This window comes from Grammomys surdaster, unplaced genomic scaffold (genome assembly GCF_004785775.1).
Source record: "Grammomys surdaster isolate TR1022 unplaced genomic scaffold, NIH_TR_1.0 233, whole genome shotgun sequence".
Lineage (NCBI taxonomy): Eukaryota > Metazoa > Chordata > Mammalia > Rodentia > Muridae > Grammomys > Grammomys surdaster.
This window is the reverse complement of record NW_021604678.1, coordinates 1100901-1117105: the sequence shown is the minus strand read 5'-3', so window position 1 is coordinate 1117105 and position 16205 is coordinate 1100901. Positions and strand designations below refer to the sequence as shown.

Sequence of the window (16205 nt, the reverse complement as noted above, 5' to 3'; positions counted from 1 at the left end):
TGTCAGACTCTGGCCTCCACCTGTGTGCATATATGTGTGCGTATCTGTACATATGCCTACATACCTGTGAACACACACACACACACACACACACACACACACACACACACACACACGGCGCGGCAGAGCGCCGGGAGCGAGGTGGCTCAGACATGGACCGAGGCAAGCAAGGTCTGCTGAAGACAGAGCCAGTGGCCGAGGAAGGAGAGGATGCTGTTGCAATGCTCAGTGCCCCAGAGACGCTGACAGAGGAGGAACAAGAGGAGCTGAGACGGGAGCTTACTAAGGTGGAAGAAGAAATCCAGACTGTGTCCACAAAAGATTGCATCAGTGTTGGCCACAAAAGAGAAGCATCTCGCGGAGGTCAAGTGGAAACTTGGGATCAGCTCGCTTCAGGAATTCAAGCAGAATATCGTCAAAGGGTGGCAAGATGTGACAGCAACCAACGCATACAAGAAGACATCCGAAACTCTGTCGCAAGCCGGGCAGAAGGCCTCCGCTGCATTTTGATCGGTTGGCTCAGTCATCACCAAAAAGCTGGAAGATGTGAAAAACTCCCCAACATTCAAGTCATTTGAAGAAAAAGTTGAAAACTTAAAAGTCTAAAGTAGGAGGAGCCAGGCCTGCTGGTGGTGATTTTGGAGAAGTCCTGAATTCCACAGCAAACGCTACCAATACCACAACCACGGAGCCACCTCCAGAACAGATGACAGAGAGCCCCTGAGCTGCCAACCTGTCCCCTGCTGCCCACTGCCAGGTGCTGCAAGCGAGAGCCAAGCACATCTTGACAACGCTCATGGCTGCAGATTTCTACCAGATGTGCTTTAATTTAGCTTTACTTATTTCTTTGACCAAATAGTTTGTGAATGAAACAAAGTGAAACCACCCTCACCTCCACTCCAGGGAAATACCCAGTAGCGTGCATGGAAGGCCCTTTGTATAGGAAACAGCATCATTGAACCTGTGGTATTCCCTGCAGGCAACTACTGTGTTTCTCCTTGAAATCACTGTACGCCTAGATTCTAGTTTGATCTTTCTTGGCTATCTACATGAGTCATTCTTTTTGGGTCTCCATACACTTAATTGATTTCTAACTAAAACTGTCCTTTTCTAAATTCGGGTTATTAAAAGTCTTGGAATTATTTCATTATTTTCAAAGGAGAAACTACCAGCTACATTTTTTTTTCTTGGATAAACAGTTATATAAGGACCTTATCTTGGGTTTCTGAAGACACCAGACTAAGTAGACAGGTGTGTATACCTTTCAGTAGTTCTGTAAGTTAAAAACATGCAGACACTCGAGCTTCCAGTGGTGTGAGTGTGGGTCCCCGGCCCCTTTGGTAACTGTCATCTGTAGCTGCATCTATTTCAGCATATCAGTTATTTATTACACCATTCTTACGTGGTTTTTTACAAGATTAAAATTTAATTTCACAGAAATTGACAGAATGGCATTATGAACCAAGTATATGACATTACAGTAAGTTGGAAGGTTCCCACACTCATCATTGATAATTCCAAAAGTCTAAAAAGCCTTTAGGTCTATACAGCTATAAAAATACTAAAATAATTCACCTTAGGGGAAACTACTGCCTCCGCTAAACCCACTTAACACCCTTTAGGAAGCACAGAAAGTTCTATGAGAAATACAACTTGACTATTTTTTATACTAAGGTATTGTTGACGACTCCGAAGGCTGTAAGGCGTTAATACAAACGAGCTTCTCATGCTGTACGTGTTTTCAGTGTGTTAGTGACTGTGAACTGTACTGTAGGCATTGTTCCCATGCTGAGAACTATCGGAGGGCTCGGGAAGCAAAGCTTCCAGATGGCTCTGCTAAGTTCCTCTATTAACTGTGGTTACTACTGATCCACTATGTTTCCTTTGCTGTGTGTGTTTCTGGCCTATGAGGGTGTATCTGTTCCTTAACTATTGTGGTGATTTTACCATTGTCCATGCTAAATGTTAATTGCTAAGCTTGGAGTGACCTAAAGCATTTTTCAAAAGCATGACTAGATTTAATTGAGGATAAGGTTTCTGCCAACCAGAATTGAAAAGCCACAGTGTCAGTTGTTACAAAATGCCATGCTGCCATTCCTGATTGCTACTTGGATGCAACAGAAACTCTGCTCGATTACATGTGAAAATGTTAAAAAAGAAAAAAATTAAAACACACACACACACATTTAAAAGAAAAAAAGAGTTAAATACTTTCAAATAGCATTTAATCCAAAATTTATACACCTTAAAATTCATGACATGAATGATATTATTCAGCATAGCTCAATCTAATTTACCTCTTGGAAATTTTTGTATATTTTCTTTCTTTCCTTAGTTTTAAATCTATAAATATGAATGAGAAAAATCAGTTGTTGCTGGAGATATTGATGTTATTTGTCATGTAACTATCATGTAAAATGGAGCAGTCTACAATTCCATTTCATATTCTTTACTAATAACTTGAAATAAAAAGTCAATATAAATAAAGCAAAAATTAGACGGTATCAAAGTTATACTTTATAATCATAAAGTATTACCATTTTAGAAATACTTTAACATTAATTTTAAAATATTTCATAAGTATATCTTGTATCAAACAAAACACTAGACTTTAGACCTGCTGATGGACCACAACTCTGAAATCTGCTGGAAGATACAGATAGCTAAATAGATAATGACAATATAATGTAACGAATGCTCTGTTAGGGGAAATAGAAAAACCAAAGTTGGACTTCTGATTAGAGCCCAAGGGTTAGAGTAGGTTTTTAAAGGGAATCGTATCTACTACGACACAAGGGGAAAAGTGATACCCCAGTAGATGAGATGTCACATGAAGCCTTTGTTTAGACCAGATGGATGTTAGAGCTTACACATCTACAGTGGTTGGCCAGTATGTAATGTTATTAGACTTTTAATTTGTTAAATACATTCTCAGGACACTGGAGAATTGAGTCTAGGACCTCACACATGCTAAGCAAGCCTCCTGCCAATGAGCTGCACTCCAGCCCAGAAGTCCTTTCTTACGGCTGTATTTCTTAATGATCAGTGATGCTCACCATCCTTCTTTATGCTTATGGGTCATTTAATTGCAGTAACTTAAAACCTTTTTTTTTTCTTTTTCTTTTTGTTTTTTAGTTTTTTCGAGACAGGGTTTCTCTGTGTAGCCCTGGCTATCCTGGAACTCAGTCTGTAGATCAGGCTAGCCTCGAACTCTCGAACTCAGAAATCCACCTGCCTCTGCCTCCCAAGTGCTGGGATTAAAGGCATGCGCCACCACCACCTGGCCTGAAAAACTTATTTTAACTAACAAATGATGTCACATTCTGATTTGTTTCATCAGATTACTGAGCATTGCATTTAACTGCTCTTGAATTATTTCAGCATCTAGAATCTTCCAGTTTATCATAAAAATCCCAAATTATAGAGAAAAGATCTTATTGAACAGTGACTATTGAGATACTGTCCCCGTTTCTCAATGTATTTGAATACAAAGAATTGCACTTCTACCAGACATGGTGGCACACACTCTTTAATCCAAGCACATGGGAGGTGAGGCAGGAGTCTCTGTGAGTTCAAGACCAGCCTGGTCTATGTAGAGAGTTCCAGGTCAGCCAGAGTTCAGTGAGACCTTGTCAAACAAACAAAACCAGAAAAACCCACACTTCTTCATTATAGAATCAACAGCTTTTGGTTGTTGTTGTCGTTACATTTTATATCTAGGAAGACATGTTAACTTCCTTCTGTTATGGTTTGTGAATCAAATACATCAACGAGACATAATTGCCAACAGAAAACAATTCATTTCCTATGAGCATTTGCTGTGTTCCTGAGATCCCATAAAGGCCTTTTGTCTACGTTTATTAATGTGGCCTTTCCTTTCATTTTAGCCCATCAAGCTGGGAGATCATCTCAATAGCATTCTGCTGGGCATGTGTGAGGATGTTATTTATGCTCGGGTGTCGGTTCGGACCGTCCTGGATGCCTGCAGTGCCCACATCAGGAACAGTAATTGTGCGCCTTCATTTTCCTATGTGAAACAGTTGGTAAAGCTGGTTCTGGGAAATATTTCTGGGGTAAGCTACAGTTTTAACTTGTAAGCATAGTCATAGTTTGAAAATTAGTAGTATCACAACTTTAAATGTATAGTACAGTTTTTCAAGATAAAGAATAAAAAAATGGGATTTATTGGTTTAATGTTGATTGTTTACTACAAACAGTACTTTTAAAATTTAGTATTTCTATTTCAGTTCATTAGACTTCCACGTTTTATGAAAGCATTTAAAGAACTTTATTCTAGAAAAGATTGTAGAACATTAGCATTTTCAAGCTGTAACAGTTTGTCCACCCCTACATTCCTCCTCCGATCCTCCCCAGAGGTCTCTGAGCAGACCACAGTAAGTACCCTGAGGAAATGCATTCACACACAGAGTGATTTCAGAAATACCTAGCATGCCTCTGTTTCCAGACTTCTTTCTTGCCCTCATTTGTTAGGATCCCTCGTGAACTTCTCAGCCTTCTCCTCATTCTCCGGTGTGAAGGAATCCATGACTCTGTTGGTGCCTCCATTCTCTCTCATCCAGGATGTAAAAAACTCAAGAATAAAATCTGTATCTAATAATCTGACCTCTGCTCTTCTTCCCTTCAACTGTCCTGTCCTGTTCTCTCTGGCTGGGTCTGTCTGTCACTGTCTGTGGCTTTCTGATCGGTATTTATACTTACCCACTCTTGCTGTGTGATAGCCTTCATTCAATGATTGTCCCTTCTCCGTGTGGGCTACAGTCTTGTGCTGCTGTCATGTGGTGTTCTTCCTCACTTCTTCTTAATTCTTTGTCCTGGAAAATGAAGTATATACATATTCCACACACACTTTGCTGTATAGTGAGAAGTAGGCTCAGAGGTCTCCTGGTCAAAACGTGAATTGTCTTTCAATAAATTTTAGTTTATTGAGGGTGTAGGTAATGGAGCTGATGGATGAAGTTTTCTTGTTCCAGCTGCTCCCATTTTATGTCTCTATGTCCTTTTGGAAAGCAAAATGAAAGCTGTTAAACTGTTACATAGTAGAGACAGAGTCAGAAGCTGCAGGTCTCCGACCACAAGGCCTTGCTCTTCCTGTCTTCAGTGGGCACTGTGATGGTCGGAGCCCTTATGTAGGATGGATCAGCCGTGAGCCGGTCAGATGCCAGCTGAAGTGGCTTGGATCCTCTAGTCTTACAGTGCTTTACCTTAATTTTGACTAACTATAAACTATGGTTATTACTAGGCAGCATCTGTTCATGTCACCAGGCAGTTGTGAAGGTAACAGAGCTGCTTCCAGGTACTCCGCACAGTTTTGCCATTTCAGAGCATCTGTAACAGTTACGGCAGTAAGAATGGTGTGTAGTACACCAGGTTGCTTTGAAAATTGGGTATGGTGTGATGATGCACTGCTTGGGGCCTGGCATAACTAGTCACTAAACGAATGGCAGTTGTTACTGACCACTGCCTCAAAGCAGACATTCACAAGTGTCTATAATATTTACTATTTTCCTGTTACTGTCAGTGCACTATGACAGTTATGCAGTTCAAGGACAGCATCATTTCAGAAATACTTCCTTTTAAATCTTCTTTTAAATAGGAAGTAAAATGCTTTGAACCATGAATATGCTACCTAAGACAGAATTGTGACCTATACACAAACTTCAGTAATGGAGGGATATTAAAATGTGTGTGCATAGAAGCAGGCACAGGCACATGCCTTTGAACTACACTTAGCATCTTTTTTCTCATCAACTTTCGTCTGTATTTATCCTGGTTTTCCCATCTAAGTAAGCTAGTGTTCTAACTTTCATCCTATGTAATGCAGAGCTTGATCTAATTTGACATGACTTATTTTATATAAGTATCTATGGTTAAAGTCACTGAAATATCAGACCACTGAAACATAAAGAGGATTCCGTACAGCACCAATTTAAATTGTCACTTGCCAGCATATCCAGTTTAAAACTTTAGCAGGCTGTGCCATTCTGGCAAGCAATATCTAGGAAATCACTTCTGAAATAACGTATAGCTGCAACCAGGAAGAAGTTTTACTATACAGAATTATTGTAGCCTTAAGATTGTAAAGTCTAACTTGAGAGATGAAAGTAGATATCAGAAAGAGGAAAGCAGAAGGCCTCAAATCACTGCCTTCAAATGGAGCCACCTTAACCCTGAGTTCCCAGGTACAGCTCACCCTGTGTCTCTTTGCCTTTTAACTTTCTGAAGATAGACTGGCCAGTCCTGATCCATGTAAGTCTAAGCCGTAAAGATTACAGTCAGGCATGCGATCTCCTTACTTGGTACTAAACCTTTGAGGTTGGGTAATGTGCTATGTGCTATTCTGTGGACAGTCACTGATTAAAAAAAAAAAAAGGTTATTTTATCAAACTTGACTTTTGATTACCTGTGTACAGACGGATCCACTTTCCCGTAGCAGTGAACAAAAGCCTGACCGGAACCAGGCTATTCGAGACCGACTGAGAGGAAAAGGATTGCCCACAGGTAAGAGAGAGAGTGTGGGCGGAACGAGTGTGGGCGGAGCGCATAGAGGTGTGCTTGCCTGCCTTAGAAACCTGATCCACTTGTGACTGCAGTTCCCGAGGATCCAAGGATGCAGACTGGAAGCCCCTGGATGGAGATAAAGATCAGGCACAATAATAAATAAACATTGCAGTTATGTAAAACATTCACCGCCTAACTCCCACACATGCGACTGCCCTTTCCAAGGCCCTTTTATCAGGACTTTACTTTATCAAGGTAGCTTATTATATTAAGGTTAGATTTTACAGCGAGACCAGATGAGCACATACAAATATTTATAAGCATCAAGACCCCCGAAGGAAAAGCTCCAGAAAGCAGCATCGTTCTTCCTGCGCTCTGGTGTTTTAACGATAGGCAGGGTCCACTGAATTGATTTCATGAGAGAGTATTCCCGAACCTGCGCTTGTCAAATACTGCTGTAGTTTATTTTGTAAATTACATTTGTTATTTTCTTTTTACTTATCAGGAGTTATTGAAAGTCACAATAACAAAAACATTAGCAAGAATATTTTGTGCAAAGAAAAACAATAAAAAGAGCAGGTATATCCAAATATGTTCTAATGTATGTAATCATATAAAATTAGAAAATTAGCATTTCTAATTTTAATTTACTCAGACAACCAACATATAACTATCTTATTTAAAAAACAAACAACAGCAAAAAAGAAACCTGTGAGAAACCTTTCTTGTAAAATTTAATTGTAGACCCTTGATTGTCTGTACTGTTTGCAGAGTTCAGAAACCTCTTAAGCAAAAACTATGTAGTCCAAACCAGGGCCCTGTTTCTCCTGAAGTCAAGAAGAGCAGTACATGTGCTTTGTGTGGATTCTGTGCTGTGCTCTGGTTGGTTAAATGGCCCTTTTGGCATTTTGCTTTACTTGTTATAAATAAAGATTATTATTATTTCTGAAAAAGTATCTTTCATTTCAAGATACTAAAGGATTCTTTCACAATGTATATTATTTATATGTGGATAAAAGTATAAAGTGAGGTTTGTCTAAGTTAGTTTTTAGAATGTTTAGATAGCACTTAAGTTATTTTTAATCTTTTCTCGCAAGTCCTCATGTCCCTTGGATATATGATACACCATGGGTAAAGGTCTGTTTTACTATGTACTGTACCAGTATTTAAACTATGATAATTCATGTTCATTGGTACAAAGAATCCATCAGTTTCAGCTACTCTCCTTTTTAGAAAAGAATAATCACAGGAAATTATTTATGAACGTCCGTAGCAATCTACAGTAGCCTATTTTTCCAGGACTCAAGCTGAGCATTTAAATAAGGAGACATGAGATTGACAACTTTGTTTTCTGTCTTCCCACTCCGCTTCCCTCTCTTCCCCTCTCCCCCTGCATGTTCTCCTCCTGTGGTCCCCTCCCTGCTGCCTTCTACACCTCCTCCCTTCTGTGTCCTGCTTTGTCCCCAGCCCTCCTGGAGGGTCCCACTCTCCGCCTCTCTTGCCAGTTACAAGGTCATGCTTTACAGTTAATGTCTGTGTGTTACTAGCTCAATTAATAAATATACTTTTATATATTAATGATTAATTCTTTTAGATGGTCTGGGTTCTTGCAAGACTTCCCAAGAATGATGTGATATTTTTGTTCTAGTTCATTCCAGTCAAGGATCTACTGGGGGAAAAATTACCTGCTATGCCGTGCTTAGTCTGTGAAGTTTTAAAGGCCGTGAAATGTAACATAATGCATTTAATTACTTTTGGTGGTTTAGAATTTTAGTGTTTTAGACAATAACTGTTATATAGTCATTTCAGAAGTAACAACTAGAGACTGAATTGAATCTGTGTATAAACTCTGTAGGCATATCTTAACTACAAATTATTATGTGTTTTTAAATAAGAAATTATGTAAGGTTAGTTTTTGGGACATAGGGAAAACCTGTGGATATATTAAGTGTAATTGGTTGTGTAAATGTTGAGTGAATACCTTTTGATGGTATGAGCATGAGAAAGAATTTTATCAAAATGTTAGACAATGAAATATAATAGAATCCTGTTTTTATAATACAGCTTTTTAATATTTCCATAAATATGTGGGACTCCTGTTTACTAATTTTAAACCTTGGATAAGATCTGAGCAAAAAGCAGAGCAGAGCATCTGTCTTGGCCCATATTACTTTACTTTTTCTTTATTGATTTTACTTTTTATCATTTTTATATGCATTTGTGTTTTGTCTGCATATATGTCTGTGCGATAGAGTCAGATTCCCTGAAACTAGAGTTACAGGTGTTTGTGAGCTGCCCATATGGGTGCTGGGAATTGAACCAGGGACCTCTGGAAGAGCAGCCAGTGCTCTTAACCACCGAGCCATCTCTCCAGACCCTGACCCTTTTCTGACTGTAACAATAAAAGCATTGTAAGTTGTTTGAGAATAAGTTTTAATCCATTGTAATATATGGTTTTAATTTTATTTTAAAACAATGCAATGGCATTGCTTAATAGTTCCTAATAGTTCTTTAGGATTAAATTCATGGACTATTTCAATCCAGGTGACAAAGGAATGCTCATGATTTTACAAACTAATAGAAATCATTTATAGTTGGATCACAATCTCTCCTCTCTCTAAACTAAATAGCTTTTTGTAAATAACAACTTGCCACTCAGGTGAAACTGGATTTTTTTCTATTTATATTTTGGAGTAGTAAAAGAATCAAGCATTTCTTCAAATTATATTTGGAATAGAAATTGCACCCTTGTTTTGGTTAAGTATTATGGAGGAGGAATCCTGTGTCCTAGCCAGTGCTTGCAGGGTAGGAATAATACTGTACAGGAGCCCTTCTAAGTTTCTTTTTCATTTGTAAAAAACTTCAACAAAATAGAGGCAAGGACGTTACGATAATTAAGGCCTTCATGAGGAGAAGCAATTAGCAGCCAGTTGTCAGTAGCATATACTAATTCAGAAGCTTAAGACTGGAAAACAATTAACTGTTAAAGAATAGATTTTCTGGGGCAGGACAGATGGCTCAGTGATTAATAACACACCAACTCTTCTTTCAGAGGTCCTGAATTCAATTCTCAGCACCTACATGGTAGCTCATGACCATCTATAACATGATCTTTTCTTCTGACATGCAAGCGTACATGCAGATAGAGCATTCATATACATTAAGTAAGTAATCAGCATCGATGTGTTTCTAGGATGCTGATGTTCCACTGGGACAGGCTGGCTCACTCTCAGGTTACTGGGATCCACGTGAGCTCCGCTGTGCTAGTGAAGCATTCTCCTAACTCCTCATTCATTGGCAGTACCCGGGGCCGTTAGCTTAAGTCTGTTAGGATCTCGATCACAGTGTTCAGTACAGAAAGCAGTAAATCAGATGGGCAGACAGATACAGAGTCTGCTTGAAAGAAGCCAGCCAGGTCAGGAATAATGCCAGTATCTGTTGAGTGAATGCTACGTCACTACCATTTGCTGTGTCATGTATGAGTGGATGACCTTGAGGGTGGCTCTTGCGTCTTCTGAGATCTGTCACAAAAGTGAAGGTCTAAGCTGGTAGGCTGTCATCCCTGTATTACTTAATGCTGCCTTTACTGATAGCATGGTTTTCCTACACACACACACGAGTCTTGCTAAGTTTTATTTTAGGGAACACCTATACCACCATCAGGTAGGTCAGCATCATGGCTTCAGAAACCCAGGAATGTGGATATCTGTGTACTTAAGCACATTTTCAAGGATAGCTGAGGAACTGAGATGCTGTTTCAAAGTTTTCTTCTCAGAGATGCTGTGTGTGAAAGGGAAAAGAGAATGGTGATATCTGTCACATATTCACTCACATGTAATAAAAATAGCTAAAACATGTGCTTTACAAAGAATCTTTTTCAGTTTAATTGAAATAAATGGGGTAAAAGAATCTTTTTCAGTTTAATTGAAATAAATGGGGTACACTCTGTGAAGTCTTTTTATATTCTTAAATCTTTTTATTTGTTTCTTTTTTGAGACAAGGTTTCTCTGTGTAGCCCTCTCTGTACTGGATCTCGCTCTGTGGACCAGACTGGCTTCTATTCTAACTCAAGCTATCCACCTGCCTCTGCCTCTTGTGTCCTGAATTAAAGGGTGTGCCACTTCTGCCCTGGTTTTCTTAAGTCTTTTATCTGTAGCTCTTCACTCAATGTTCATTCCTCTCCGTTTAGATTTGAGCAAACTGTGCCTTCTCCAGAAGTGTGTTCATTGTAAAATTGGATGCTTATGATTGGTGACAATCCATGTCTGTGAACAGAGCTCAGAGCCCCCTGAAGAGACTGGAAAATCTAACAGCCTTTTATCCTACTGGGGAAAGCTTGATACTCTATTAAAAGAACAGGTCTAAGATGTTTACGGTAACCTTCTGATCTCTGGGCTTCATTATTTCTCTCAAGAGAAGTTATAAATCCCCTCTTGGTAGGTAATCATATGTCTAGGGAAACAAAGTAGAAGCAGAAAAGAGAAAGAAAATGTAATTTATTCTCCTGTTATTGAGAAGAGCTCAGAAAAGTTCAGATGGGTTAGCTCAGTGATCCTGTCATCTGTATAGTAGTGCTAAATCATACCCACATGTTGTAGAGAGAGGAAATGAGGAACATGGAGATTGACTGGCTGGCACAAGCTTATGAATTGATTTAAAATCAGAGTCTCTTGATAGTAGTCTTTTTCCTAAGTGCTGCCACCTAAGCTGGATTTTAAGTTTTGAGATCAATTCGTTCGACCATCACTCTCTCAGAAGCTATTTTATAGGGAATTATAACTACGAAACAAGTGAGGCAGCCACGTATTGTTCTGCCCGCGAGTACCTATGTACAGTTATATAGTAAGGGATGATCTGTATAGTGAGACGTGTGAATACATGTAGGTCTGCTGTGCTCTTCTACTCCAGTGGAAGGGGTAACTGCGTCAGGCCGAGGAACTGTTCCCCAGTGGCATGGCTGTCATGCTTCATTGGTGACTGCAATGGTATTTATTGCTAACCGTGTAAAATAATTTAGATAGCATACACACATGTTTATAAATATTGGGAAAGCAGTCAACATTTTGTTTAGTCTCAAATACAGATTATCAAATGGTGCTGCTGTTATGTGTACATACTCTTTGGCCAGCAGACTTGAGCATCTAAGAAGCCTAGCATGCCATGTTTCTTCTCAGCCCTATGGCTAGGTTCTATATTTGAACTCACATTTTAAGTTACTAGATTAGTGAATTTTTCTCTAGTACCTTAGCAACATATAGTGATTATGCTGCTATATTATGTCCTTACTTTATTTAGTAAAATTTGCAGTTTTTCAGAATTACTATTTTATACTATATCTTGTATTTTATAAAAAATAACTTTTCATCCTATAATGGGTAAATCAGGGACTTCTGTGTCTGGTTGTGCAGTTGAAGACAGCAAGAACATCATTAGCATGACCAAGTGTGACACAGTGTGAAAGGGTATGACCGAGAGTGATGATAGTCTGCCCAGTTAGGAGTATTTGGTTTAAAAATATGGCTTTAAAACTTTCGTTTAAAAAATGATGTGTTTGGGCCAGCCAACATATCTGTTGTTACCATGTGCTGTTTCCACCCCTACCTAAAGACATGTCTCCTTTTTATCCCGAAATGCAAATAAAACCAGTCATGGGCAAAACATTGCAATAACAACCACTTAGCTTTGTTTTTCTTCTTTTATCCACAATGGTTTCTTCTTCCTTTAACATTTTTTTAACTTACAACTTTATAACTCAGTCTTTTGCATTAGGTCATTTGTGACAGGGATCTCCCCAGTTTAACAATTTTGTAACTTTGTAACTCAGTCTTTTGCATTAGGTCATTTGTGATACCAATGTCCTGCTGGCTTCACACCTTGTTTGCCCAGCTTCCTCAGGTCTGTCGCCTCTCCTCATCTTTTTTCCTTCTCAGATCATCTTTCTGTCTCACTGTCTTTTCTGTGGTCCCATTGGTCACCAGATAGGCTTCAATTATGAATCAAGATCATCTTTTACTAGGAAGTGCTGTGTGAGACTTTAAGTCTGTGATTATCAGCAGATAGGATTTGAAAACGGGTTAAATTTGATGTATTTGTAGAAACAATACTAATTTGTGACAATCAAGTAGATTTTTAAAAACTTTCCCTGTATATTTTTTTTATTTATTCTTATTTTATTTGTATAAATGTGTGTCTGGTTTAATCTGAGAACTTCACACGTGACTGTTCATCTGCATCACTCCTGCCTTCCCACTCCACATCCTTGACCTTGTCTGTTATAATTACTGTTACATCTTTCCAGCTAACATGTGTATGCACTCACACACAGTCTACTGAGTGCCTTTAGCTTTGTCCCACTTTCTGTGTGTCCAGGGACTGAGCACTTAAAATTGAACAGTTTATTTGTGATCCTGTCACTGGAGGAAACTGATTCTCCCTCCCTCGTCAGCCATTGATCACCTAGAGTTGTTTATCTGGGGACAGGATTTGTGGAATTTCCTTCTGTCCATGTTGGCATGTCAACCAGTACTGTCAGGAGGCCAATATTAGTCAAGCAACCACATAGTTGGGAGTCATGGGAGTGTTTTCTTATGATGTCTAGGGACACTATCTAGTCGGCATCCTGGTTCTTGACACTTACAGTACTTGTGCCCCCATTTCTGTGATGTTCCTTGAGCCTTAGATTTAAGGGTTGTACTGTTGATGTGTCAATTGGGGCTGGACACTTCACAGGTACACCCTCACCCCACACCTTAAGAAAGTAAGTTTGGGAATTTTTAAATCCCACTTATCAAAAAGATATTATTTAAAGGATCATTAATACAAGATTTATAAGGAAAACACAAATGGTAGGTGGGGTGGGCATAGTTCTGAACCTCATACTTGAGGAAACCCACCCTTTGGAAACCCATTAAAGGATTAGGAACAATCAAGAGCAGGTTGAGCAGCCTAAGCAGGGAAGCCACTAGTGATGGATAATGAGGGCTACCCAGGTACAGTGTGGCTGGATGCTGACACAAGCAGGGGGAACTAGTGAACGTAAGGCATTGGAAGACAATGGTCAAAGGGAAATGTGGTGATGGGTAGAGTCTGTCTTGGTTTGGTTTGTCTTCTGAGAAAAATTAGATGATATTTCTGTGTTAGTGGGAACAGCCCAATAAAAGGGGAGAGATACTGGCACTGTGTGTGCACAGCAGAGAAGTTAAACAAAAATAAACGCTTGTAAGTAAACAGTGAGGAAACTCAGATTACATGCTGGGGCCTGGCCTCTCCACTGCTTGGAAGCATCATGCTTTGAGACAACAAGGAAAGTATCTGTACATGGGTGGGTGGGTAGCCTGAGCTACGGGAAGGAGCCACGGAAAGGAGCCACAGGAAGGTGCTGTTGCCTTGTGGAAAGTGAGGTGAGATCACCAGCTAAGCAACAGTGAAAGTGAGAATTTGAAGAAGAACAATATTGAACTCATTGTAGAAAGTAAGTAAGTTTACTGTTAACGCATTTTATCAAGGGAACGGAATGTCTGAGCATGAATTTGTGGTGTCCATACTCTGCTTGAATTTTTTAAAGTTTGTTTGCTTGCCTAGAGCAAGGGACCAGAAAGAAGGAAGCTGGCTGCATTCACATGCGGCTTGTGATCCCCGAATCCTCTCAGTTCTTTTATTTATTTATTTATTTTTAGCAGCTTATGTATTTTGTCAGCTTCCAAAAATATGTCCGTTTTGCAGTCCATACAATTGTAAATTCAGTAATTGCAAGATGTGGTTTGTGTAAGAATTTCACTTACTTCTAAAGGACTGTGTGACGGCCATACTAGAAGCTAGATTTTGTAATAACCTGCCTGGGTGAGGTATTATGTTTCCTAATGTCCTGTAGTTCTAGTACCTCAAGTATGGCAGCTGTCCATCGTTACATTTAATTAGATCAATTCTTTACAGAAATACGAAACAAACAGCATGATGTTTGTTTTATTTATTGCATCAACTGATACAAATGTACTTTTCCTCACATTTTCAGGGTAAGGTTGTTATCAGATTATTAAAGCTTACAGCTATTACTGTGAAGAGACAACTGGTTGCTTCAGATGAATTTGCAAGCAACTTCTTGTTACTCCGAAAGATCTAGTCATATTATATAACATATTTATTTTCAAAGAGAAATCACAGAGTATACCAGAGACAGTTGTCAGGGTTTTGGGACTATTGAGGTTGTAATGTCAAAACATTTTCTACATTTTTTTTTCCAGTACTGACTGACTGGACAAATACCATTTTAGGTGTTGAATACGTGGATTTATATAATTGATATAGCTAGATGGACACTTTTGGCATATTTCAAGCAGGATAAATACCTGATTTTAACTCCATTGAACTATGAAGATGAAGTTAAATTTAGTATTGCAGTTAGTTTTTAGTCTGTACAATAGTCTGTCATGAAAAAAAGATGGATTTCTTTAAGAATTTCCATGGAAATGATCTGGATTTTAGCTATAGTGAAGTTTTCTAAAAACATAGCTAGTTATAGTATAATCTTGAACTTAAAAATTCCATGCATTACAATTTTCTTCCTATGAAGAATAGAAACAATTCTGTTTTTAATTTAACATATCTGTTTAAAAGATCAGAATACACCAGGAGACACATGTTTAAGTATTTAGAATTTAAGAGCATATTTTAGGGATTATCCTAAATCATTTAATAGGTAATTGCTGTTCTACAAAAGTCACTGCCATTAACAAATTAACTTTATTTTAAAACCATATTGTTTATCTTTGATGATAGAAATAATAGTACTCAAAAGGGATATATTTCAATATCACTTACGTTGTCTCCTAGGAGGCATTGTGATGCAGGTATAGCTCAGTGGCAGAGTTCTTGCATGTAGAAGGGCTTGGGTTCGATCCTCAGTATTACACAAAGCACAAGGAGAAAGAGACATCGGCCTCAGGGATGTATGTGCTCAGCGGCCATGTTTCCACCCTCAACATACCTGAGGTCGTCTGTCTCCCATCCTCCACTGTGTCATTCGGAGAGCTGCCAGCACTTTAGTTCTCAGCAGTGGGTTACATGCCAGCTGATCTTCTCAAGGTTCTGCGCATACATGATAGATTCTTATCATTCCAGGAAGAAGCTCCACTTCTGATGTACTAGACACACACAAGGCCCCGCTCTCTCAGCAGACCTTTCTTAACAGAGGGCTTAGTAAGTCTATGGGATTTCTGTCCGTCAGAGACACACAAGATGAGGAAGAGTATTTCAAGGATACTCCATCTGATAATAATTCCAGACATGAAGATTCTGAGACTTTCTCTTCCCCTTACCAGTTCAAAACTAGTAGTCCACAAATTGATGTACTATCTAAGAAGAAGACCTGGGCTTCGTCCATGGACTTGCTTTGTGTGGCTGACAGAGACGTTTCTGTAGAGACTGGCAGGTACCAACACTGTGACCCTGAGACAGTGACGGGACGGACGTCGACCACTCCTAGAAAAAAGGAAGGAAGGTACTCTGACGGAAGCATTGCCTTGGATGTCTTCGGCCCTCAGAAAGTGGAACCAGTGATCCACACCCGAGAGCTGCCGGCCTCCTCTGCGGTATCAAGTGCTTTGGACCGAATTCGAGAGAGACAAAAGAAACTTCAGGTTCTGAGAGAAGCCATGAATGTAGAAGGTTAGTAATTCTCTGTTTGTCTG

The 16205-nt window shown here is 39.2% G+C and overlaps 1 protein-coding gene and 1 pseudogene across 1 annotated transcript in view; both read left to right on the top strand.

The window, feature by feature from the left end:
• Positions 1-16205, top strand: part of Ptpn13 (protein tyrosine phosphatase non-receptor type 13) — a 135208-nt gene that overhangs the window by 18600 nt on the left and 100403 nt on the right. Inside the window, exons 4-6 of the mRNA XM_028773694.1 lie at positions 3888-4073; positions 6432-6519; positions 15637-16182. Of these exons, the coding sequence (XP_028629527.1) occupies positions 3888-4073; positions 6432-6519; positions 15637-16182 (820 nt within the window). The remainder of the gene's footprint in view (positions 1-3887; positions 4074-6431; positions 6520-15636; positions 16183-16205) is intronic.
• LOC114626314 lies at positions 147-724 on the top strand (annotated as a pseudogene).